The sequence below is a fragment of the Urtica dioica genome, chromosome 7 (genome assembly GCF_054948205.1).
Source record: "Urtica dioica subsp. dioica isolate 48M chromosome 7, U.dioica_male_clone48M_v1_H2, whole genome shotgun sequence".
In the NCBI taxonomy this organism is placed as follows: domain Eukaryota; kingdom Viridiplantae; phylum Streptophyta; class Magnoliopsida; order Rosales; family Urticaceae; genus Urtica; species Urtica dioica.
Genome location: NC_142762.1, coordinates 48,609,699 through 48,635,877, shown reverse-complemented (window position 1 = coordinate 48,635,877; position 26,179 = coordinate 48,609,699). Strand labels below are relative to the sequence as shown.

General features: G+C 36.1%; 4 protein-coding genes and 1 non-coding gene across 5 annotated transcripts; 2 read left to right on the top strand and 3 right to left on the bottom strand.

The window, feature by feature from the left end:
* Positions 1 to 6,403: 6,403 nt before the first annotated feature.
* On the bottom strand, positions 6,404 to 9,548 carry AMY2 (alpha-amylase-like 2). Its single transcript, XM_089621080.1, is given in 13 exon segments — positions 6,404 to 6,704; positions 6,787 to 6,885; positions 6,994 to 7,029; positions 7,470 to 7,592; positions 7,673 to 7,761; positions 7,837 to 7,949; positions 8,046 to 8,191; positions 8,290 to 8,516; positions 8,595 to 8,721; positions 8,850 to 8,887; positions 9,146 to 9,182; positions 9,253 to 9,325; positions 9,411 to 9,548. Coding segments are annotated over 12 exon segments (1,248 nt in total). The 5' UTR covers positions 9,271 to 9,325; positions 9,411 to 9,548; the 3' UTR covers positions 6,404 to 6,509.
* A 545-nt stretch (positions 9,549 to 10,093) lies between these two features.
* LOC149392533 (Pseudouridine synthase family protein) lies at positions 10,094 to 12,064 on the top strand. Its single transcript, XM_089620435.1, has 2 exons — positions 10,094 to 11,543; positions 11,612 to 12,064. The coding sequence occupies exons 1-2, from the start codon at positions 10,264 to 10,266 to the stop codon at positions 11,916 to 11,918; spliced, it is 1,587 nt and encodes a 528-aa protein (XP_089476561.1). The 5' UTR covers positions 10,094 to 10,263; the 3' UTR covers positions 11,919 to 12,064.
* A 4,329-nt stretch (positions 12,065 to 16,393) lies between these two features.
* LOC149392532 (F-box protein SKIP23-like) lies at positions 16,394 to 17,680 on the top strand. Its single transcript, XM_089621105.1, has one exon. The coding sequence runs from the start codon at positions 16,441 to 16,443 to the stop codon at positions 17,608 to 17,610; it is 1,170 nt and encodes a 389-aa protein (XP_089477231.1). The 5' UTR covers positions 16,394 to 16,440; the 3' UTR covers positions 17,611 to 17,680.
* Positions 17,681 to 17,727: 47 nt separating this feature from the next.
* LOC149392531 (uncharacterized) lies at positions 17,728 to 18,807 on the bottom strand. Its single transcript, XM_089621106.1, has 3 exons — positions 18,558 to 18,807; positions 18,230 to 18,479; positions 17,728 to 18,116 (listed from the first exon to the last, which is right to left on the bottom strand). Exons 1-3 carry the CDS (start codon positions 18,697 to 18,699, stop codon positions 17,912 to 17,914), a joined length of 597 nt encoding a protein of 198 aa, XP_089477232.1. The 5' UTR covers positions 18,700 to 18,807; the 3' UTR covers positions 17,728 to 17,911.
* A 3,103-nt stretch (positions 18,808 to 21,910) lies between these two features.
* Positions 21,911 to 21,982, bottom strand: TRNAP-UGG (transfer RNA proline (anticodon UGG)). The gene has a single exon. It is a non-coding gene; the product is annotated as a tRNA-Pro (tRNA).
* Positions 21,983 to 26,179: the final 4,197 nt, after the last annotated feature.

Here is a 26,179-nt window from a genome sequence, read left to right as displayed (position 1 = left end):
TCAAGCATGCAAAGCAAGCAAGAGCGTTTCTTAATTGATTCTCATTGGGAATCATGAAACTCACGTAGAGGATACCAAAAAAAGGTTGATCATTTTGTAAAATAATAATGAGAACTAAAGTGACTGAATCGGAACACATGTTTAAAAGCTAGGCTAAATAGTCTAAGAACATCTCCTGTACAAAAGAAATCGGTGGGACTAAGCCACTTGAAACGTTGTTATTGCAATCTATCCAACATTTCACGTAAGTTTCAAATCTAGTCACAAATGATGATGTGACTTTATTATTCATTTAGCAATTTACTAGATTATCATCTATTAAAATCGACTAACATCAACATGTGGCCAACGTTTTTATCGTCCAAATAATGCAATTAATACACGTCAACTTTTAATAGTCCATAATATTTTATTTTCTTTTTTATAGTTTAATTAGTTGATTTGTAAATATGCGTAATCCATGATTTCAGTTAATTTTCGTTTATTTTACACGCGATAAGTTTTGTCTAGTTGAAACTTTGGCTAGTAGTTGGTTGTTTTCATGGGTTAATTTCAATTAATTTTCGTTTATTTTACACGCGATAAGTGTTGACTGCTTGAAACGTTGGCTAGTAGTTGGTTTCTATGATTTGTGTTGCATAAGGGTATTTTTGATATTTTCTAACCGTTTATTTCTGTAAATGGTTAGATTGCAAAATTTATCAAACGTTGGCTACATCTTAAAACCATATTTGAAATTGGCTACGTTGCTAAATTACCGTATACAAAACTTCATAGATACAAATTTTTAGACTTTACAATACCATTTATGTCACTTCAAAATATTTTCTTATCTCTAACAATACTCCATTTTTAACTTCAAAAAACTATATTCTATATTTTATCTAATAATTTAACTTCCTAATTATTACATTATAGTCCATATATATATATATATATATATATATATATATATATATATATATTCCAACCATGTTATATAATTTTATAAATATTATATACATTTAATTGATTGTGTGAAATGCATTATAAAGAGCTATTTTTTTACATATAAATACAGAGTTATTTTTTTTATGGGAAAACAACACATTTATACCCTGTGTTTTAGTGAAATGTCGAGTTTAACCATCGGTTTTCAAAAATGTCGAGTTCATACCCTCTGTTTAACTAAAATGACGAAATTATACCCCCTGTTTAACTAAAATGACGAAATTATACCCTGAAATAGACAACAGTGTCACGAATATTCTTTTTATTGACTTTTCATTGACGTTGATTATAATATGTATATATAAACACCAATTATCTTTATTCATTCGCGCCATATATGTAATTTATTTAAAAACTAAAAAATAAACAACAGTCTCTTAATCGTGAAGAACACAGAAAGAGGCAAATGGGTAAACATCGATAGTTGATAGTAATCAAAATCGCATATTCGAATAGAGAATCCAGAATTTAGAGTTACAATTCGAACACGGAATGAAGTCATTTCTTAAGAGGTATGAGTTTTATTATTTAATTTCAATTTAAGGCTATTTTTATTTCAAAATTGAGAATTTGGAAGTTAGGGCACTGATTTAGATTTGATTTGGTTTTTCTTATATAAGAGTTAATATCAATGAAAGGGAGATTTGTGACGCTGTTATTCATTTCAAGGTATAATTTCGTCATTTTAGTTAAACAGAGGGTATGAACTCGATATTTTTGAAAACCGAGGGTTAAACTCGACATTTCACTAAAACACATGGTATAAATGTGATATTTTCCCTTTTTTTATAAACCAAATACACATTGCATATAACATTTAAATACTTGACAACCAATTATAAAGTGAAATGTCTCATACTAAAATACTAATTGAAAGAGCTATATAGAATGGAGAAAACTGAAATATTATTAGAAAAGATCAAACAACGTTGTATACTATGATAACAATAACAAGGGACTTCCAAATCCATTTAGCATTTTCAATGATATTAATGAACCATACATTCCTAAATACTAGATGTTACTTATATATATCATATTGTTTAACTTTGTAATGTATATACTATGTTTAGCAATTTACTTTTAGGGTTATATATATGTCATGTAATTTAATGACTTCTCATCAATGCTCATACCAAGTTAGAATTATATAAAGTTATTTTGTGATAAATTTATATAATATAATTACATATAATATATTAACATGTAATAAGTTGTGGGGTCATACTCTAAATTTAAATTTAACATTGAAGATGGTCCGAGAAAAACATACAAACACGACACGAGTAAAAGGCGCTCTACATATATTCTCCTTCCCAGCTAGTGCTACAAATAATTACGTTACAATATCGATTATCATATACCAAACATTACTTTAATATTACTTTAAAGAACATGAAAAAGTATATGCGCGCTAATATTGTATCTTTGACCTGCCATATAATATAACAAAGCTACCATCCTATAGAATAAACCTAAAACTGAATATGTAAGTTCTGCTGTTTGACTTCAGAAGCAGTGAATTAAGGAACTTTGACCCTTGTTTTTTTTTTTTTTTTTTTTTTTTTTGCTTAATTACTGCTCAAATCTAATAAACTTGGAAAAAAAGTTCATGCGCTTTGTTTCCTGCTCTCTCTGCAATTCTAAGTGTCAACTTTTTATCCTTACTTTCTCTTCTTTCCTTTTTTGGGTGCAACGGTGGGGACAAACTTGTATATATTTATAATTACATGCGTTCAAAGTCTTAATGCATGATATACCTTAATAGCGAAAAGTACTAAAGCTTAATTTTGATAATTTTGTTTGATACATTTATCATCACCTGGATTTAATTGATACAGAAACATACACGGACAGCAAATAAGAATTCTGTTGATTGTTTTTTCTTTTAAGGATAAATACTATTCTAAAAAGAATTATTTCCATTGAGCACGCTCCTTCAAAGATTCATACGCTTTAATTTAGCTTGTAAAAAAATATAAGACGTATACCATAGCAAGGATTAAGACTTAAATTTGACTTCCCTAAAAATACTTGAATTTGGCAGGTAATTATGATTCTGGCCGGTGAAATAGTAGATGTGTTATAAATATAATTATATATAAATTTGTGGGTACATAAGTTGACCAGTCGTTAATTAATAGTCAAAAGCAAAGTAATTAATAAACAGAAGGTAAGGCCTAGAAGGGTATATCACCTAGAAATTGCAAAGCTCGATGCATGGAATCCATTCTTTTTCATGATTGTGAGCTACTGGGTCTGGGTGTCAAGTGGGTCTGCATACTTACGTAAGGCTTTCATATATATATATATATATATATATATATAATATACACATCAGTGGGTTTTACATTACGCATAATTGCCTGTAAGTTTTCAAACAATTTGTATAATATTATTTACGAACAATCCTTTTCTCTTCTAAATTCTAATCTTTAAGTAATATGATACCTTAATCCTTATAGCTAGGTTTGTTTGTTTGTTATTTTTTTTTTAATTTATATATTTACAGAGATAACAAATACAACACTTTATAAAGTGCAAAATAAACATTAGGATATATCTTGATTCTTGCACAGTACTTTGTTTATTGGTTTGATGATTTGGGTTCTGAATGAATGTAGCCGGCAATTATAAATCCGCATCTAGTACGTACGTATGCGATGCATGGGTTCTAAGAATAATGAATGTATGTAAATGTAATAATGTAATATATGTACAAGAAATTAATACGCTATCGTATCGATAGTACTTTGGAGATGGAAAAGAATAGTTATGATTTGAGAAGAGTGAAAGCGGATGTGTTCTTTTTCTTCAGAAACGATAATAATATTGCTGACATTTTGTGTATGCCACGTGATAAGAGTGTGCAGAGAGATTGGATTATAGATATATATGCTTTTAAGACAAACCCATAAGAAAAAAGGATGATGAGAGAGAGAGACACATACATGTATACATATAAATATAGTAGAGAGAGAGAGAGAGGGGGTTATAGAGCTTATTGGTTATTATTTTGGTGGGGAAGAAGCAGACGAATGTAAATATGAGTTTTCAAAACAAGAATGATGAGTTTCATGACTATGTGTGTGATATGATGGTGATGTGGGTCTCTCTCTCTCTCTCTCTCTCTCTCTCTGGTATTTCGCGGTACAAGTAACAGGTGTGAGAAAGTTGAAAGTTAAAAACTATTTTCGTTCACATTGTTATAAACCCATAATATCACAATAAGGCGATATTTTTTTTTCATACATCCACGATTAGTATTTTAAATTAAGCATTTTAAGTACAAATTTCAAAACAATTCTATAAATATTAATAATAAAGCCATTTTGTCATTTTAAGGATTGAGTTGTGGACCTGTGGTAATACATTATCGTTTACTATTCACAAAATCAACAATTAGAATTTGAACCCCATAAATGAGGCAAACGTGTGTGGTTGTGGGTTTGTGATGTGATATGATTATGTTTACTTTTAAGTGTGTGCATTGATTTGATATTACAACATATAAATGGAAAGCCATCTGTTTTCCCTCACTCGGTGGGTGCGAGCGACTGATGATCTTTGAGTGCAAATGTCCGGGCATCATAAGTCTCCCATATTACCTAACTTTCTTATCTTTTATCATACGAATTCCAAATAATTGTTTTTGTCTCATGCTTTTTAGAAATTCCGCAGTGTACATAAGTCATGCCTTGCTTTCTGTTAAAAAGTCATTTTCCAAATTCGAATTCAATGTGAATCAAAATGTTAATTTATGAACTATCTCAGTATAAAAACGTGATTTGATTTAAACATTAGATTTCAATTTATGTAATTTATGAAATATCTCAAAACGATAATTATTATTTTGTTATCTAACATACAGAACAGTTGGTACTCGTTCAAATCCATTTTATCTTAACCTCAAAGTAAACAATATAATATAAGAACATTATACAAAAAATTATTAACACATTTTATGCTATTTTTAGCTAATTGAATGAAGAAACAGCTAAAAGTTCTTTTTTTTTCTAAATTAAGTCTAACTAACCAAAGCGCGTTCTTAAATAAATTATTAATGCTCAAGTTATCCTCATTTTAATTTAACATTTTTAGTTTAAAATATATTTCTGTAGTTTTGAATGTAAACAAATTACGTGGTTGTGTCCAATGTTATATTTTAGCATTTGTGACTTAATAATGTTGTTCGCACAAAAAAAAAAAAAAAAAAAAAAACAGAGAATATTTGTTGATTGGAAGCTATGGTTTGTTGATTTAAAAAATTATTATGTTAGTTTCTCTTTTGTTTGTTTGTATACAAAAACATACTTTTTTGTAGTTCTTGTATAGAAAACAAAAAATTAACTAACTAAAGCCACTTAAATTTAAATTTTTTTTATTTAGACAACTTTTAGTAGATTTTAGATAAATAGCCATAATCATAGCACTTTCCTGGATTGCCTTCCTTCAATTTTCGATTATGTTTTACTTTATACGTTCAAATTTGAATAATTTAATAGCATTTATTTTGTTTAGACCAATTAGCATCAATCCCTACAAATTAGCATTCAACTATGGATTTACGTTGGGATTTAGTTATTCAAATTGGTGAGAATATTTTCATATATGGCAGCGTTCTTAGACACTTATTGAAACTTAAGTTTCTATTAGTTATTTCATTATAAACCATCGATAGAAATTTCTCACATGTATTTTAATGGCAAATCTGAAAAAAAATGAAGTTTTTGTTCATAGCCATTCAGTTTTCTACGCCAAATTCAATTCCCGTTTTCTTCTTCTTATATAATATCGACAGAATATATGATTAATTTCTTCTTCTATATGTGAGATTATTTACACATATTTACAAAGATTCATGTAAATATATGTAAATAAAAAGGATACGCTCACTTCTTCCGGACTCACAATCAAGTTGTAATTTTTTTTTTTTTTAGTAGGGCACTATCGACCAAGATTACATGATATAGTGCCACCTGCACTTTGCAATGCTAACAATCAAGTTGTAATTGTTACAGCTTAAGTCGCACAAAGATATTGACCGAGTGATTTCTCTTAACAACATCCAAAATATCTCACAGTTTAATGAATACTTCAATAAACGATTTCAAAATATCTATAAACTTCATTATTTATGTTCGATTTACGCTTGTATCCCAAAAATCCAAAAAATATATGGCTATTGCGTGAAACAAATTTCTTTCCTCGTTTTGCGCTATTCTAATTTTCTTTAATTAATTAGCTTTAAAATTAATTAAGTATAATAACCCTGAGCGGGAAGTTAAATAGAGCATTTCCGTCAAATTATGCTTGTAAATATAAATTCATGACTATCTACCTAAAACTTATCAAAAGTTGACTAATTGCCAAAATGTAAAGTTATATATTGCTATATATCTACAAGACCATATAATAAAACAGTTTATATTATTTGTTACGACAACCATAGCTAGCTTGTGAGCTTGTTGATTATCAAAAGCGTATTACAATATATATATAATGGGATAATAGGATGGTTACTTGTGCCACACGGCATATCTGTGACCAGAAGTGGCAAGTGTCCAGTTTGTACCTGAAGGCGGAGACCACGAACCGTCCCCGATCTTCATGCACACTTTCTCACCGATCATCGCCGAATACACATTCCCTTTCGCTTCCAATATCCTCACACTCGACCTGCTGTGGATCTCTTGATGCTTCCGAATGTTAATCTACACACACACACACAGTATCGTAACGCTATTTCGAATGACATAACGATAACAAGAAGAAGAATATGATTTCGTATCATACAAGCTTGGCGATCTGGTCGTGAATGGCGGTACCCCAGTCGTAGAAATGGTCGTAGAACACCGTCGGTGTACCGGGATGCGTCAGAATATACGCGTAACCCTGTGCACACATACAAGATTGTGGTTTTATTTATATATATATTTAGATAATGTAATCAAACCGCACAGAATGAGGGCGAATATATATGCGTGCGTACATACTACATACCTCCATGATATGATTAGCAGGGAACGGCCAATGAGCCTGTAACATTCACATAAACTTGTCGTTAATTTCTATAAACAATACTTCATAATTGATTCTTGTGATTATATTTAAGAACGGAAAATATGAAAATACGAGCCTCTGTCCGCAAAATTTGTGAAATTTTTTTAACTGATCTGTACGGCAAAGAAGAATTATAGTAAATTCTTCCAACCCGAGACATAAACAAAGACACGGATAGCTTTGTGAAAAAAAAAAAAAGCATACTCTATACCCAATGTCCAAAAAAAAGAAGAGAAATTCATATAATAGTGCTTTTAATGGGGGTCTTAATTTAGACTCAGTAGTTGAACATTATCAAAACTAGACTTTTGCCCCTTGTCTAGATTAATAAACCCTTCATACGACTAAGAAAAAACATAAAGCGTCGTAAGGAAAAGGACAAAATGGTCCAAAAAAGTCTAGATAAAATAGAGGACCTGTGTAGAGCCGGTGTCATGGTTGTCTAAGAAAGTGACAGCCCTTGAAGGCCACCATCCCATCACTCCCGGCGGTTTCCCCTTCCCGTCCCGCAATCACCACAGCTCTCCTTTCACCGCTTCCTGACATTACAACAATATCCATTGCCACACTAAATCAAACCTCTCTAATATTATTATTATTATTATTATTATTATTTTACCTGAAGAATTCCTTTTGTCGTGAAATCAAACGCTGTCGAAAGTTGTCCCGCGCCATCCAACCAGCTAATAATCCGCTGCCTATGGCTATCTGCACATGATGATATATCCGCTTCTTAGACAGAGCAAAATGGCGATTTATCATGATCATCACGCGAATTACTACCTTGGTTATAGTCCAAGCCTTGACCGTTGTAGTTGCAAGAATCCCAATACTCACCAATGGAGAACAAAGGCTTTGCTCCTTCAATGTATTCTTTCACATACTTTGCAGAGTAACTAACATTTTTTTTGGCACCAAGAACACAACAAGTTATGAGAATATGAATAAACACTATAATAATATATGGCGTAAAGGTAAGGATAGCCGTTTACCCTCTAGCGAAGTCGAACCGAAAATCCTGAAACCCGACAGTTTGGCGTAGCCAACGGAGCCATCCAATGATGTCCTTTCGAACAAACTCTTGGCTGTGATCGATATTCGGGACGCCATTGAAATTATCCCCGCTGCTTCGATTGCCCTGCCCATTTTTGTTCCAACAAGTGTTGTTATGTGTCCCAAGTCAATACAAGTAGTAATGAAGCTAGTTTTTGGGGGTTTAGAGTAAATATATGATACCTTTCCACCGGTACATGATGTCACGGCTCGTTCGTCCCACGAAAGAGGGATTCCATCGTAGCGGTTGTACGAACCCCCGTGGCCTTTCGAAGTCCCGACTCGATGATTGACAACTATGTCTGCCATGGCTCGGACTTCGTGCTGCTTTAGTTTTGCGAGCAGTGCTTTTAACAACTGTTCGGAGCCGTACGAGGAGTCGAGGGAATAAAGGTTCTGAGGAAGATAGCCTGATTGATATTAGAAAAATTCAAATCAGTAAAATGAGATTAGTATATATCATCGGCGTGAGAGAGAGAGAGAGAGACCTTCGGGGGAAAATGAATGAGTCGGCGGTGGCAACCAGACTGATGTGAAACCCGATTTGGCGATATCATCGGCTTTTCTTTCCAAATTTCTCCACCATTCGTGTTTGTGGGACTCCCAGTTGAATGCCTGAAAACACCAGATATAACATTGATACGTTGTTCTTCTCGCAAAATACTCTTCTTCTGGTTCACAATCCATGTGCCAAGCAACATTTCACAAAATTAACGAGACTAATTAGATAGTTAAAAATTTACCTGAAAAAGAACTTCTTTTCCACTGCGCACTAAAGCACCTGCATAAAGCATAAATCTTTAAAACCCTTTACAAAATCAAGCCTTTTTTTTTCACTCTGTAACCATTTCATCCAAGCTTGCTAATCAGGTTTTTTTTTTTGGTCTCATGCGTTTTGATGCTCTGATCCCCTTTTAATTATAAAAATAAAAAAAAATAAAAAAAATAAAAAAACCAACAAACAAAAGTATAACTTGACAAAAACTAAAAAAATCAAGGTCGTCATAAATCAAACAATGAATTTGAGTCCAACTCATACCTGTATCGTTTTGTTGATGATCACTCTCTTGAAGACCCTGCAAATTTAAATGGGATAAAAGTCAGAACGAAAACATGAAACAAAATTTGTAAGAGATTTGTCCTTACATCGGCTATGTAACCCATCACAGCTTCAAAATATGTGAAAGCTTTTCTAACGCAAGCGAGAAAACAGTTGGCCCTGCACAAATAGATGCCGAGCACACATTTAAGAAATATAGAGATGATAATCTGTGAAAAAGAAAGATCACCCAATTATCTCGTACCAGAATATGATGCGAAGATTTGTGCTTCAGTGGATTGTGTTTGCGGGGGCTTATAAAAAGGTGTGTTAAAAGCGGTTTAGAAAGGTAAAAAGCTTGAAAGTGAAGAATCCGAGAAAAGTAAGTTGTCTAAAGGGAAAGATGAAGAAGAAAAGAAAAAGAGAATCGGGGTTTTGGGGGTGTGAAACCGTGGTTCGTGTGGCGCGAGAATTGGTCCAGATACGCCGTAGGTTTAGGATGTGGTCCCCTATCTAACGGCTCTCGTCACAAGTTCGGGATCAACGCGTACACGTGGATCGTCATGAGAAAGCTTCGTAAGCAAGCAATGTCGCGGGGTCGGAATTTTCTTATGTACGAAGCCAAGCGGTCATTTTATTTTGTTCTTATTTGTGATATAATTTTGTTGTTTTTTACTACGACAAAACATACCGGTATTATCTAGCACAGTTTGTTCGGTCATTTTTTTCCTCTTTCATATAAACCTAAATATCTTGTATAGTTGTTGTTTTGTTCGTACTTGCCCTTGCATATATCCATTTGCAAAAAACTTAATAAAATATTAGGCAATCCAACTATATTCTATTTGCGACGACGAATATGATGTGGTAATTATCGTAGGACCCATTTAATATGTGTCTAGTTTCATCCTGAATTTAAAAATTGGGCCGTGGGACTGAGGCCCATTTTACGGCCTTGGCTAGGGAGTGTCTGTCGTCCCGCGCCAATCGTCGCGCTAGGGTTCTTTCTTTTTTGGGGACTTTTAAACGTTCCTAGGGTTTTATGAGGGTCTAGCGAATTGGGGGTTTAAATTGAATTCATGGAAGGGCGTTATTCAACCAACGACCACGCCTGAGTTATGGATCCGATCACCGTCAACGCCGAATCCGAAGCCCCGCCGCAACAACCCGACCCGAAAAGGCCCAAAATGTCGACCACCACTTCCGACGAAGAAGCCGACGTGGCAACGGCGGAGAAGAAGCCGAGATACAAGCGGCGGAAAGTGGCGATCTTCTTCGCGTACTGCGGCGTGGGATACCAGGGAATGCAGAAGAATCCCGGCGCGAAGACCATCGAGGGCGATCTCGAGGAGGCTCTCTTCCACTCCGGCGCCGTCCCCGATCACGACCGCTTCGCTCCCCGCCGCTACGACTTCGCTCGCTCCGCCCGCACCGACAAGGGCGTCTCCGCCGTCGGCCAGGTCGTCTCCGGCCGATTCTACGTCGATCCGCCGGGATTCATCGACCGTCTCAACTCCAACCTTTCGCCGCAGATTCGAGTGTTTGGATTCAAGCGCACCACCGGAGCTTTCAACGCCAAGAAGTTTTGCGATCGGAGGAGGTACGTTTATCTCATCCCTGTCTTCGCTCTCGATCCCGCCGCGCATCCCGATCGCGAGACCGTTCTTGCGAGTCTGGATTCCGATAATGTTCTTGCGAAGTGCACTGAGTGCTCCGATAGAGGCCGTAAGGTCGAGGGTTTGATGGGGAAACGGAGTTACGAGCTCAGAGGCATGAGCTTTGAGTCGGACATTTCGTCGAACAGTTGCGATGCGAAAGTTGAGAATGGGACTATCTGCGCTGATTCGGAAATGAAAGACAAGAGTTCTGAGTCTGACATTCCATCGAACAGTTGCGAGGCGAAAGTTGAGGTCAAGGTTGAGAATGAGCCAAGCAGAGTCGATCTGGCTGAGTCGAACACTCCATCAAATGGTTGTGACGCGAAAGAGGAAGGCAGGGTTGAGAACGTTACTATCTCTGCTGTTTCGGACGATCCCTCGAACGGCTGTGATGCGAAACTTGATGGCAATTCTGAGGAAGTAAAGTGTTTGACTAGAAACGATTTCTGCTACGGAGAGAGCGAGAAAGAGAGGTTCAACAGGATATTGAAGTACTACGAGGGGACTCATAACTTCCACAACTTCACAACCCGAACCAAAGCCGAAGATCCGGCGGCCAAGCGCTTCATCATCTCCTTCAACGCCGACACGGTGGTGAGCGTCCATGGCATGGATTTCGTCAAGTGCGAGGTCGTGGGACAGAGCTTCATGCTTCACCAGATCAGGAAGATGATCGGCCTCGCTGTCGCTGTCATGAGGAACTTCGCTCCCGAGTCGTTGCTAGAGAAGGCTCTTCAAAAGTAACCTCTCTCTCTCTCTCTCTGGCTTGGTGTAAGCTTTGCTTTTTACCTAACTGTTGATTCTACAGGGACGTAAAGGTAAATGTGCCGACGGCGCCGGAAGTGGGATTGTATTTGGACGAGTGTTTCTTCTCGTCGTACAACCAGAAGTGGAAGGACAGCCACGAAGAGCTGTCGATGAAAGCGTACAAAGAAGAAGCCGAGACCTTCAAAATGAAGTATATCTACCCTCACATCGGACTAACGGAGCAGAAAGAAGGCGTCGTGGCTCTCTGGTGTCACTCTCTCAACCACCGTAATTATCCAGATTTACAAGACGGTGAAAACGCGATTAACCAGAACAGTGTTGAAGGAGAGAACATTGTTGTTGAATGAGACAACGATCTATATACCCTTCCATGTATCCCTGAACCTTTTTATTTTATTTTATTACTTTTCGTATACCGGTGTTCTGGTTATAAGAACTCATGGTTTTTGAATGAATTGAATTGAATTGATCGAGTATTTTACCCACAAAATAATAGATTATTTAATGGTCAATGAACTGATTGCTTTTTGTTTTTCTTTTAAGAACTGGCATTTGCTTTGGAGAAAGAATCAAAACAAAAAATTAAATAAAATTTATCCTTTGGTTTTAAATTCCTTTTAATAGGCAATGTCGGTTATCTTATACATCATTATATATTCTTTGTACTCTTATTTTAGTACAAAATAATTCAAAGTAGCTAGCTATTTAAAATTAGGGTTATTTAGTTATATAGCCACACGGATATAGTGGATTGAGATATAGCCCACCTTTAGTTAATTTCTTGTAAATAACCAAGTAAACTTATTAACAAATTAATAAAAGTCTTATTTAACACAACCAAACATATATTTTAGGTAGTTAATACGCTGCCACGTATGCAAGTTGGCTATTTACAAATTATTTACCAAAGGTTGACTAATTTACAATTCATATAGTTTAGGTGGTTTACGTAGTCAATTTTTTTTGTTAAAATTATGTAAAAACTAATTATTATTTTTAATCGACATAGTTTCGGATGACTTCATTTATGCAATTTCTTTTAGCTATTTAGCCGTCCACAATTAATAAGTAAATGATAACTAATAAAAAGGAAACTACTGAAAATATTATGAAAAGTCGGAAAACTAAACGACAACAAATACAGATATTCGATATCTTAGTATCTCGATTAGAAATAGCATTCCTATTCGAATTAGGAGCACGATAGTTTCTGCTATATTAATTCTTTTCCGATGAAAATACATATCATTTGCTATATTTCACACCTAACTAATACATCCAATTGTGTTGGTAGGTTGGGAGTTATTTCCAAAGCATTTGCTAGACTTGATTTTTGAGAAACTGAAATCAACAAAAAATTCTGTACACTTTAGTGCCGTTTGCCTTGAGTGGTATTCCATAGTGAAGCATGGTCAGTCCAAATCAGCGCGAAAATCACGTCAATGTGAAATTCCGATGTTGTTATTCCCGGGCAAAGGTCCCATTCTCAGACTCAAAACTATATGTGCCACGTGACAAGCGTTTTATTGGCTCTTCAAATGGATGGCTCCTGGCTGTTTCTCGATACATGGACGTCACAATTTACAAACCATTTTCCATGCTTAAGGGTGATCATATTGATTCTAAGTACACCATTCATCTTCCACGACTATTATGTGCTTATCGCGAGGGCGACGATATTGATAAACCGGTTTATGAAATCTATGGACAATATGATTTTCTTGTCCGTAACGTATTGATCACATCAGATCCGATAGAAAATCCAGACGAATGCATCATCTTCTTAGTTGTAGATTCGGCAGAGATAGCATATCATAGACTCAACAGAGAAGATTAGATTCAGTGAAGTGGTTTGTACCGGATTGAAGGTCTGCGACGGTGAAGAGCTTGGCTTTCTCCGTGCATCCCAAGTCTTCAAATCTTCTGGGGTACCACACATTTGGTATCCTCTCGAAATGGATTGGAACGATGCCCCACTGAAACCCATTTTCTTAATATTCATGAGAACAAGAATCTTATAAAAAAAAACTGAAGAAATGTAACAGAGCGATTACGTACACCGAACTTGCTTATATAAACTTACAGGTTACTCAAAATACATGGCAAGTCACAAATCTCTATAGAAAAAATAAATGCTTTAAAAAATTTAACTTCAATCAAAATATAGTCTTACAGTAAATAATTAAACTGACTTACTTTAGAGCCTCATCCACGACAAGGGCTACGTGAAGACGGAAGCCCCAAGAGGAACGTGCTTCTTCAAGCGAAAGTTTACGGACGTAATACTCAAGAAGCGGTTCGAAATTGGTATGTCTCAACTGCAAAAGCATCCAACCTACGTCCAAAAACTGCATAAACAGTTCTTCACAAGACAGAGATACCATGTTGATGTTCTTCTCCACCGTAACCTGGACAATTTTTTTGTTATTATTGATAATTCGATGACCCGTTCCTCCAAATCATGTGTATGATGATGGTTTTGGATTAATACTTGTTGATCTGAGAACTCCGCTTTATAAATTGGGCCTAGAGATCCTTCGCCAAGAAGATTAGCTTCACTGAAGCTGTTTGTAATGTATTGAAGGTCTTCTACAATGTAGAGCCCAAACTTCTTGGTGAAAATTTTCCTTCTTATACTCTTCTCAGAGATATTGAGGTGGGAAAGTCTCACATTGGTTGTGTGAATGAACATATTTTTATATATAAGTTGAGCCTCTCTACTTAGTACCAATTGATTTTAAGATTGAATTTAACATGATATCAGAGCATTGTCCATTCACACAACTTGAATTTGATCTGGCCCACGCAAAGCGTGAGTGAGATTGTTACTCGGCCTGACCAAGCTACGCGCGAATGGGAGTATCGAAGTGGGAAAGTCCCACATTGGTTGTGTGTGTGTGTGTGAATGAACATGTGTTTATATATATATATTAAGCCTCTCCACTTAATACCAATTGGTTTTAAGATAGAATTTAACACTCATATCTTTCGTAAAGCACCGGAGGTGAGATTAGTTTACGTATCCATAATTATTTTATTTATGGTTGTGTGTTCTTAGACACACATGATTTTAATTTTAAATTTTTAGCTTCAATCAAACCAGTCTTAATAAAATTCTTCAGATTTCGTTTTGCGTTCCTATTCACTTTCTTCAATAGAAAGAAAGTGAAAACGGGATAAAGAAAGAAGGAAATCGATAGAAAGAAAGTGAAAACCGGATAAAAAAAAAAGAAGAAAATCAACATAAAGAACTTAAATCTCAAAAAACCACGAAAATAATCTCAAATTTAGAGCAATTCTGGAGATTATGGACCTGATCTCCAAGGATTTCATTGAGATTAAAACCACGAACATAGGTAACTTGATTCACATGCTCATGAAATTTGACTTTATTTCCTTCAAATCATGTGTATGCTCAAATCATGTGTATGATGATGGTTTTGGATTAATACTTGTTGATCTGAGAACTCCCTTTATAAATTGGGCCTAGAGATCCTTCGCCAAGAAGATTAGCTTCACTGAAGCTGTTTGTAATGGATTGAAGGTCTTCTACAATGTAGAGCCCAAACTTCTTGGTGAAAATTTTCCTTCTTATACTCTTCTCAGAGATATTGAGGTGGGAAAGTCTCATATTGGTTGTGTGAATGAACATATTTTTATATATAAGTTGAGCCTCTCCACTTAGTACCAATTGATTTTAAGATTGAATTTAACATGATATCAGAGCATTGTCCATTCACACAACTTGAATTTGATCTGGCCCACGCAAAGCGTGAGTGGGATTGTTACTCGGCCTGACCAAGCTACGTGCGAATGTGAGTATCGAAGTGGGAAAGTCCCACATTGGTTGTGTGTGTGTGTGTGAATGAACGTGCGTTTATATATATATATTAAGCCTCTCCACTTAGTACCAATTGGTTTTAAGATAAAATTTAACACTCATATCTTCCGTAAAGCACCGGAGGTGAGATTAGTTTACGTATCCATAATTATTTTATTTATGGTTGTGTGTTCTTAGACACACAGGATTTTAATTTTAAATTTTTAGCTTCAATCAAAACAGTCTTAATAAAATTCTTCAGAGTTCATTTTGCGTTCCTATTCACTTTCTTCAATAGAAAGAAAGTGAAAACATGATAAAGAAAGAAGGAAATCGATAGAAAGAAAGTGAAAATCGGATAAAGAAAGAAGAAAATCAACATAAAGAACTTAAATCTAAAAAAACCACGAAAATAATCTCAAATTTAGAGCAATTCTGGAGATTATGGACCTGATCTCCAAGGATTTCATTGAGATTAAAACCACGAACATAGGTAACTTGATTCCCATGCTCATGAAATTTGACTTTATTTCCGAAAATTTAAACCGAAAACTCAAATGCGCACATGGACAATTTTCGTAAATAAAAAAAAACCTATTATTGGGCAACGTCATCGGCATGGCTATTTACTTATTATTTACAAAACCTTTGCTAAATAGCAAATCATAAAGTTTTATTTGGTTATTTTACTAATTTTTTGTTTTTTTTATTAATATAAAATAATTTCAAAATTTTAACATAATATTACCATCGGCTGATCTCAAAATATTAATTCGGACCCCTAATAAATTTGGGTCGGCCTGCATGTAGCATGAAAGTATTTGGTGCTACGATCTCTATCTTGAAGCCAGTCCGCACGCGCATGTCAATGCTTTATTTAGTAGATATTTATTCAGAAGAGTTGTGGGGTCCAATCGGCTTCGTCACTCCACTTCCATTGGTTAATATCTCAAGTCATAACTAAACAATTTAATCATCAAATCAATTTTTGTTTTCGAATTTCAACGGAACAGAGCAAAATTTTGTTGATATTCATTCCTTCGATCGAAATGGAAGGCGTTGACTGGAGTCAACTCCCGGAGGAACTTCTGGAATCTATAGCCAAAAACCTAACCGTCTTCTCCGACTACCTCCGATTCCGATGCGTCTGCCGGAGCTGGCTCTCCTCCGCCGTGAAGACTCCTTCCCACCTACCTCTGCAGCTGCCATGGCTGTTGCTCCCGAACTCCCTCCGGCGATGCCGCGCCGCCGCGTTCCTCGACGTCTCCGGCAACAAACTCCACCTCATCGACCTACCTGAAGCCTCACGCGCCGCCACACGCTGCCGTGGTTCCTCCCATGGCTGGCTCACAATCCTCGACGAATCGCCGGCAATCCTCCTCCTCAACCCCCTCACGCGCTCCACGCTCCACCTCCCTCCGATCTCCTCCTTCCCCAACGTCCTACGATTCAGCTACGCCGATATCGGCCGTGAATTCTCTTTCCGATCCACCACCACCAACGAACAGTACTCTCTGAGTCTCAGGCAGATCCGAGACACCTTCGTCAAGAAAATAGTCCTCTCTTCGAGTCCTTCCTCATCCGAAGGTTTCGTAGCCATAGCCGTGCTTAATCAGAGCGGCGAATTGGCTTACGCGAAACAGGGACACAAATCCTGGAGCTTCATCGAAGAAGCGAGATCGTTCAGCGAGGATGTCGTCTTCGCCGGAAGATTGTTCTACGCCGTAAACAAACACGGCTCCGTCGCTGTGTGCGACGTTTCCGGCGAATCTCCGGCAGTCTCGATCCTCGAAACACCGAGGCTTGTCGAAGCGGATATGCAATACCTTGTGATCTCCGGGGACGATCTGCTCTTGGTTTCCAGGTACTTGGATCTCGATCTCGAGGAGCATTATCGGTATCGGACCGTGGGATTCGAGATTTTCCGGATGGTTTGGGGCGGTCCGAGGTGGGAGACGGTCAAGGATTTGGGCGATCGGATGTTGTTCATCGGTCAGAGCTCGTCGATATCGTTCGCGGCCAGCGATTTTCCCGGTTGTGCCGGGAATTGCATATACTTCACCGACGACTATTCGGAGCTCAATTACGAGAACACGTTCGGAGAGAGCGATTGTGGGATTTTCAGGGTGTGCGACGGCATTGTGGAAGCGCAGTGGAATTCACGGTGGACCGGAGATCATTGGCCCACGCCCATCTGGCTCTCACCTAATCCCTCCTGATTTGTTTGTCCATTAATTCGTGTTTGTATTTATGTTGGTTTAAATTTGAATTGCTCGCTATTTGTTTGTAGCGTTTTTGAACAGAGTATATGAGACACACGTACGTGTGTGTATACATTATGAAATAACATGTATTGTGAATTATAGCAAACGAACAAAATGTAGATAAGCTTGTGTCGTCAGATAGAGACGACGCACTACAGCAACCAGTTACCAACTGAATGAAACGAAACGCAGACTGTACATTAACATTGCTACACTACCAACAAACAAACAAACAAGAGCCAGGCGAGAAATGATCCTATGCGGTGCAGCGCAGGGAATAGAGATTGAGAGACGAATCGGCAACGGTGCGGTGATCGCCGACCAGGCCGTAATCCATTACGGGACGGAAATCAAGCGATTCGTCGTGCTCCTTCACAAACTCCGGGATTTCAACCTCCGTTCTTTTCATATGATCCCACAGAAAGTCCACTCTGTTCACGTACTTTATCTTCTTCTGCAATCTATAATTTAATAAAAATAAATATAGAAAAGAGTAACGGAGTCACGAACTTGATGTTTATTAAGAAGAAGAAAAAAAACGTCTGAATAATATTCAGAATGTATTTATTATTACCTTCCCGTGAAAAAGAAACAGCCAAAAGCAGAGAGAACGAGCCTGGCTTGCAGACCGGAGTGAACAAAGTAAATAGCTTGGAGATCGTGATCTCTGATTTCAGACGGAATAAGATCGCAGATTGACCGGAAGACAGAGACGCTGTCAACGTCCGTGTGGAAATAGACGACGGAAAAGGGCTTCTCTCCCAGTTTTGGTAAAATGATGTCGTCAAAGTACTTCTTCAATGCCTCTCTGCTCACGAATTGCTCTGAGAAATAACCAAACCAGCACGAATTAATTAAACATCAGCGAGAGAAGAGAAGAGAGAGAGAGTGCGCGTGTTTACCGGGAACGAACTTTCCGACGATGCGAAGAACTTTGCGGCTGAATTTGTCTCGGCCATGGATAGTAAACACTTGGAGTTTGTGTATGAGATTGAGTTGGTCTGAGAGAGACAGAGCAGAGCAGGAAGGAACAAAGTTCACCATCGTTACAACTTTTGTCGAGATTTCTTCTTTCTCTTCTCAACTTTACTCTTCCACTGTGTCTCTCTTCTTTGGTGAAAAGTGTATCATATTTCTCTCTCATTTATAGCTCAACTTGGTGGGTGTTTTTTTTTTTTTTTTTTTTTTTTTTTTATGGGATGATTTTTTCCCATTTTTTTAGTTGGGTGGAGAAATGGATTGTGCCACGTGGAATTACGGTCGTGGGTAGGACCAGATGTGTTATCTGTTTTCATTGGATAAAATAAAGAGAATTAGGATCTGAACAGATTTGTCTCATACATTAATCTGTTCAAATTTGTTTAATTATCTATAGTGTTTATTGTGTTGCAGTTAAGGAAATTACGACAAATTTGGCTAAAAAAATCTTGGGCTATTTATTATGGCTACATATGTTCGTCAAGCAAACTATCAAATAATTAAAAAACCATGAGATTTTATTATTTATTTGTGTGTATCTTGATCAAATCTCACGTGATCTTACATTTTAAATAAGGCAATGTAATCTCAAAATAGTATTAATTTTTCAACGCAGAAGACTATCAAAATTTATGATCCTTCTTAATTACAAGCTTACTTCAAACGTCCGGTACAGATGAAAATAATAATAGTAAAATAAGACTTTTTGACGTTCATGATCCTTGGTTTTTAGAAAGTTACAACATAGTATTTAATTATAGAATTTGAATAATGATATTTTAATCTTTATTTTTTTTCTGTAACTCTAAATTTGTTGCTTTTGACAGTTTGATAGTTTCATTTTGTAACTGTATAATTGTAATTTAATTATAATCCAATGACAAATATATTTTTTAAGCTTATCCAAAATCTTACGGGCACTTTTTAGAGCGTTACAATATATATATATATATATATATATATATATATATATATATATATATATATATATATATATATTCAACGTTACAATAATTACTCACTCACACCTCAATATCAGCAATAGAAACTGAGGCACTCTCAATTTTCACGTTTTTAGCGGTAAAAAAGATAATATCTATAATCTCCGGAAGTGCGTCATGAAAATAATCAAATAATGTCAATGATATAATTATGTGTGGGACATCCGGCGAGGAAATTAAGATGATTGATTTACATAAAGAGATTAGAGGTTTTGATAGAGAACCAAACGAAGGGTTATTAGCTCATTTGTATCGCTACGAAGGAGATGATGAAGTATTACAAAGAGCTAGACGTTTACAGCTTATAGTATCCTGATATAACAATCTATACTTATTGACACCTCATATCAATTTAATCAATAAGAGCTATATTGATGTAATACTACATTTATTATAATGATATAAGAACCTCTTCCCGAGATACATGTAGCTCAATTAAGGGTTAACTAAAATGGGAAAGGGGAAAATATCACATTTATACCATGTGTTTTAGTGAAATGTCGAGTTTAACCCTCGGTTTTCAAAAATGTCGAGTTCATACCCTCTGTTTAACTAAAATGACGAAATTATACTCTGAAATGAATAACAGCGTCACAAATCTCTCTTTCATTGATATTAACTCTTATATAAGAAAAACCAAATCAAATATAAATTAGTGCCATAACTTCCAAATTCTCAATTTTGAAATAAAAATAGCCTTAAATTGAAATTAAATAATAAAACTCATACCTCCTAAGAAATGACTTCATTCCGTGTTCGAATTGTAACTCTAAATTATGGATTCTCTGTTCGAATATGCGATTTTGATGACTATCAACTATCGATGTTTACCCATTTGCCTCTTTCTGTGTTCTTCACGATTAAGAGACTGTTGTTTATTTTTTAGTTTTTAAATAAATTACATATATGGCGCGAATGAATAAAGATAATTGGTGTTTATATATACATATTATAGTCAACGTCAATGAAAAGTCAATAAAAAGAATATTCATGACACTGTTGTCTATATCAGGGTATAATTTCGTCATTTTAGTTAAACATGGGGTATAATTTCGTCATTTTAGTTAAACAGATGGTATGAATTCGACATTTTTGAAAACCGAGGGTTAAACTCGACATTTCACTAAAACACAGGGTATAAATGTGTTATTTTTGACTTGTTTGTGACTACATTGCCAAAAACCTTCTGCAATTCAGCTATGGTAAAGGTGTCCCATGGCTAAATAATGGGAAGAATTTAAAAAAAATGAGATGACTTTGCAAACAAGGATGTGATGGGCTCAAAGAGCAAATGTCTGCAGAAGGGTGTTGGAGGAAATTCAATTGGGCTGTACGAGGTGGGGCATAATTCATACTCAAAAACAATTTATGTATTAAATGCTAAGATGTCCAAAGCTAGAAGCTAAAGCGTGATTCAACTCCTAATTCAGTAAACGATAACATATAGCTATCTTCAAATTAAATGAAGAATATATTCATTTTTAGATTGTTTTGTTCCAGAGAGCCAGCCACATATACATCATAATTCATATCCACAAAAAAAAAAAAAAAAATGTTAGTGTGTCTCTTTAGAAGTTGAATTGTGTACACAATTGTTGTGAGACTTTCACGTTTTGTAAGATAAGGATAAAGATGCTCTTACACTGAACTGAACATGATGAGACCAACTGTTGGACCGCGGGGTTTTTTTTTTTTTTTTTTTTTTTTTTTACATATAATTTATATTATTTAATTTAGAAATTTACATAGACATAGCTTTTCATAAATGAATGCATTAAGATCCGTATTTATTTTCTTCAAAATGTTATTTAGATATTTAGTGTAATGCAAGTTACAAACTTTAGAAAGAAGAGGTTTCATACGAGGCCGTCCTGGAGAAATAATTGTGGATGATGTCTTGTGTTTGGCAGCAAATGGCATGTTCGTTTGGCATGCAAATTTTTGACGTGACAATCTGCCCAACAAGATTTCCATGTCACGTGGATAACAAAACAAAGGACATGGCGTGCAAGCTTTTATGAGCGTTTATTTATCTTGAAATACATCTCCTTAACAAAAAAACTGTTCTAAATGTCTCAATAATCTACTAATAATGTAATCAAAGCAAAAGAGAAAGGGAATTTTACCTCATTGTTTGGGAATTGAGCCTCCAGTTTAAGGTAATGATATAATTTCCCCAAACAACGAAAACAAAACCGGATCTGTGTTCAAGCCAGGCCCGTAAGTTAAAGTTGGATCCTGGGCCTTTTGGGCTAAAATCAAAGAATTTTGATTTAGGGGCATTCCGAGAATCGAACTCGGGACCTCTCGCACCCAAAGCGAGAATCATACCACTAGACCAAATGCCCACGTTTAACAAGAAACTTTAAAATTAAAACTTGACTAAAAACTGAACTTGACTAAAATCGTGACCTTGAATGAAATAAATAAAAGGGAAAATAACACATTTATACCATGTGTTTTAGTGAAATGTCGAGTTTAACCCTCAGTTTTCAAAAATGTCGAGTTCATACCCTCTGTTTAACTAAAATGATGAAATTATACCCTGAAATGAATAACAGCGTCACAAATCTCCATTTCATTGATATTAACTCTTATATAAGAAAAACCGAATCAAATCTAAATCAGTACCCTAATTTCCAAATTCTCAATTTTGAAATAAAAATAGCCTTAAATTGAAATTAAATAATAAAACTCATACCGCCTAAGAAATGACTTCATTCCGTGTTCGAATTGTAACTCTAAATCTTGGATTCTCTGTTCGAATATGCGATTTTGATGACTATCAACTATCGATGTATACCCCTTTGCCTCTTTCTGTGTTCTTCACGATTAAGAAACTGTTGTTTATTTTTTAGTTTTTAAATAAATTACATATATGGCGCGAATGAATAAAGATAATTGGTGTTTATATTATAAATATTATAGTCAACGTCAATGAAAAGTCAATAAAAAGAATATTTGTGACACTGTTGTCTATTTCATGGTATAATTTCGTCATTTTAGTTAAACAGAGGGTATAATTTCGTCATTTTAGTTAAACAGAGGGTATGAACTCGACATTTTTGAAAACCGAGGGTTAAACTCGACATTTCACTAAAACACAGGGTATAAATGTGTTATTTTCCCTAAATAAAATTTCGTACGATCCCAAAACATATTTCCTCATCATGCAGACGAAGTTGAGCTTGACAAAGCATTCGTATCATATCATAATCATATATATACACGCACACAAGTCACAACCTGAAAAATGAAAATTATTAAAGACAAAAAACTTAGAGGCCGTTTGGTTTAGTTTTCTAAACTCGTTTTCTGTTTTTAAATTCTGTTTTCTGATTCTAATTTTTAAATTTAAAAAACAGATTTAGAATTACGTTTCAGAATATTTTAAATGTTGTTTGGTTATGTTTTCCATTCAATTGTATATAGATAAAATAGAAAACAACTTTTCATTGTTTTCTGTTTTCTAAACAAATTTCAAAGAAAACAGAAACATGATTCTAAATCTGTTTTCTGAATTTATAACCAAACAGGTTTTCTAAAACTGTTTTCTAGAATTTAGAATCAGAAAACAGAAAACGGTTTTGGAAAAGTTAACCAAACAACCCCTTAGGTTTCAGGAAGAAAAAAAAATACCACATTGTTTGAGTGTAGCAGCAGGAAGGAATGATAAACGGAAAACGACAAAAAAGATGTTAGCAATATTAATAAAATATTGATAGGAAAATTACAAGACACATGCAAGGAAATTAAAAAGAAAATAAACCGGAATAGCAACAGAAAACAAGGAAAGGTCGAGGCCCGTTTGACGGTTTCCTTGAAGCTTTTATCGCCCTCCCACGGGTGCTGGATTTCGTGAGCGAAAGCCTCCCAGGATACAACGACTTCAAGACGAGCAATGCACCACAAAACTCGGCTTCGGCGAACTAGAACCAGAGCGTCAGAACCTATCACCAGACTACAAAACAAAACAATTTCAAAGAGAGGGAGAGAGGAGTGTTCTCGGATCTCTCTAGAATGAGAGACTCGAAGGCCTTTTATAGCCGAGCAAGCAGAGGAGGTTCCGAATTTGAACCATCTAAAACGTTCAGCCATAACCTCCAATTAATACATTAATGCTCATTACTGCTCACTAACTCTGCAGGTTTTGAACGTGAGCAGCCTTGGAAGCTCGCCCAAAAACGTCTCCATTAAGTCTCCTTTATTCTCCAGAATAAAGGCACACGTAATGCATTTATCCCATGCAGACATTTAATCCCATGCAGAATAAATTAATTCCCAACATAACACAAAGGTTATGTTATGGAATTAAAAGAAATCGTAAGTGAACTTTGCAATAAAAAGTTAAGGGTAAGCCCAAAGAGCCCAATGCCCAAGCCCAAGCCCGAGACCGAGACATTCCCGAAACCCGAAACCCGGGCCCGGCCCGGCTCGGCTCGGCGGCGGCGCGCGTGTGTGTGTGTGTGTGCGCGCGCGTGAGGGGTTAAGAGATAACCCACACACACTCTCCTCTCTTGCACTTGCTTGACCACTAAAGAGAGAGGATGGTATATAAACACTACCACAACACACTTACCCAACCCATGTGGGACTTTTGCAATTCACTTTATTTCCACATGACTAATGTGTTCTTTAAGCATACTTTGAGCATCAATTTCTCATTCATTATAGTAATGATTTTGGCAAATAAATAATCAATCTTATACCCAACGCAACGAGGAATAAGAATACGCAAGAATTAACAAATTCCGATGAGTGGACCCCACTCAAATATTAGCCACAAATCATCCATTTACTTGTAAATAAAGATTACTATTTACAATTCTTCCAACAATCCCCCACATGAATGAAATTGTGAGACGACAATTATAAAGACACGACACGACTCAAAGTGGTGATAGATTCTACGGTTAATACCAGTATAGGATAGGTAGGTAGAGCCTTTGAACCTTCCCTCGGAAAGATATGTCATCTTTACTAACTACTCAGTAGACACGATGTCCTTGAACTGTTAATCGTTTTGTATAAACGATAAACGTATCCCCCACTGATATTTTCCTGACACAGGTTCAGTTCTCATGGTTATGTTCATTTTGGCCCTGAACATTCGCCTGGTTCTGCAAGAGTTTCTAAAGAACTAAGCCCAATTAATTCTCCTTTGAAGCGGCCCCACTTCTCTCTCACATAGGTGATTCAGTTATTAAGAGTAATCCCGCATTACTCATTCGGAATCTCAACAATCAAATTTCACAGAATCATTAAAAGCTCTAAGCTTAACCTCGTACGGGAGTCACTATTTTTATAGGAATAGGATCAGGGGTTACCCCCACAGTGACCTCACTTAGCCTTTGACAATTAGGTTGTCCCTTTGAACCAAGATCTTGGGATCTCCAGTCATCATGGTTGAGTTTCCTTTACCTTGGCTTTATTTGCCATGGGCTTCAGTCCCATTCCTTTAGATGTCTTCTCTACTTGGTCCCTATTTAACCCTTTGGTTAGCGGATCCGCAATGTTCTCTTTGGACCTAACATAGTCAATACTTATGACTCCAGATGAGAGAAGTTGTCTAACGGTATTATGTCGTCGACGGATATGTCTAGACTTACCATTATACATCACACTATGTGCTATACCAATAGCAGATTGGTTATCACAATATACACATATTGCAATGACGGGTCTAGTCCAATCAGGAATATCTTCTACGAAATTCCTAAGCCATTCAGCTTCTTCGCCACATTTATCCAACGCAACAAACTCGGATTCCATTGTGGATCTAGTGATCACAGTTTGTTTGGAGGATTTCCAAGATATAGCCGCACCTCCCAGAGTGAATACATATCCACTAGTGGCTTTAGAATCTTGAATATCAGATATCCAACTCGCATCAGTGTAACCTTCAATGACCTCAGGATATCTTGTATAGTGTAGACCGTAATCACGAGTGAATCGTAAATACCTCAGCACTCTCACGATTGCTTTCCAGTGTTCAGCACTTGGATTACTCGTATATCGAGCTAGTCTACTAACAGTGTAGGCCAAATCAGGTCTCGTACAACTCATCAAGTACATGAGACTGCCTATCACTCTCGCATATTCAATTTGGGAGATGCATTCACCTTTATTCTTAGACAAGTGTTGACTAATGTCTATAGGAGTTCTAGAGACTCCAGAATCGCTCTTTCCAAACTTGTCTAGAATTTTATCAACATAGTGTGATTGATCTAGGACAATTCCATTAGTCGTACGCGTAATCTTGATCCCTAAAATTACATCAGCATGTCCTAAATCTTTCATATCGAATCTTGAGTTCAAGATATCTTTCGTGGACTGAACCATGCGATTATTGCTACCCACAATTAGCATGTCATCAACATATAAACATAAAATCACATAACCATTATCAGTGACTTTAATATACACACATTTATCACACTCGTTGATTTTGAATCCATTTGACATCATCACAGTGTCAAATTTCTCATGCCATTGCTTTGGGGCTTGTTTAAGACCATAAAGCGACTTGAACAATTTACACACTT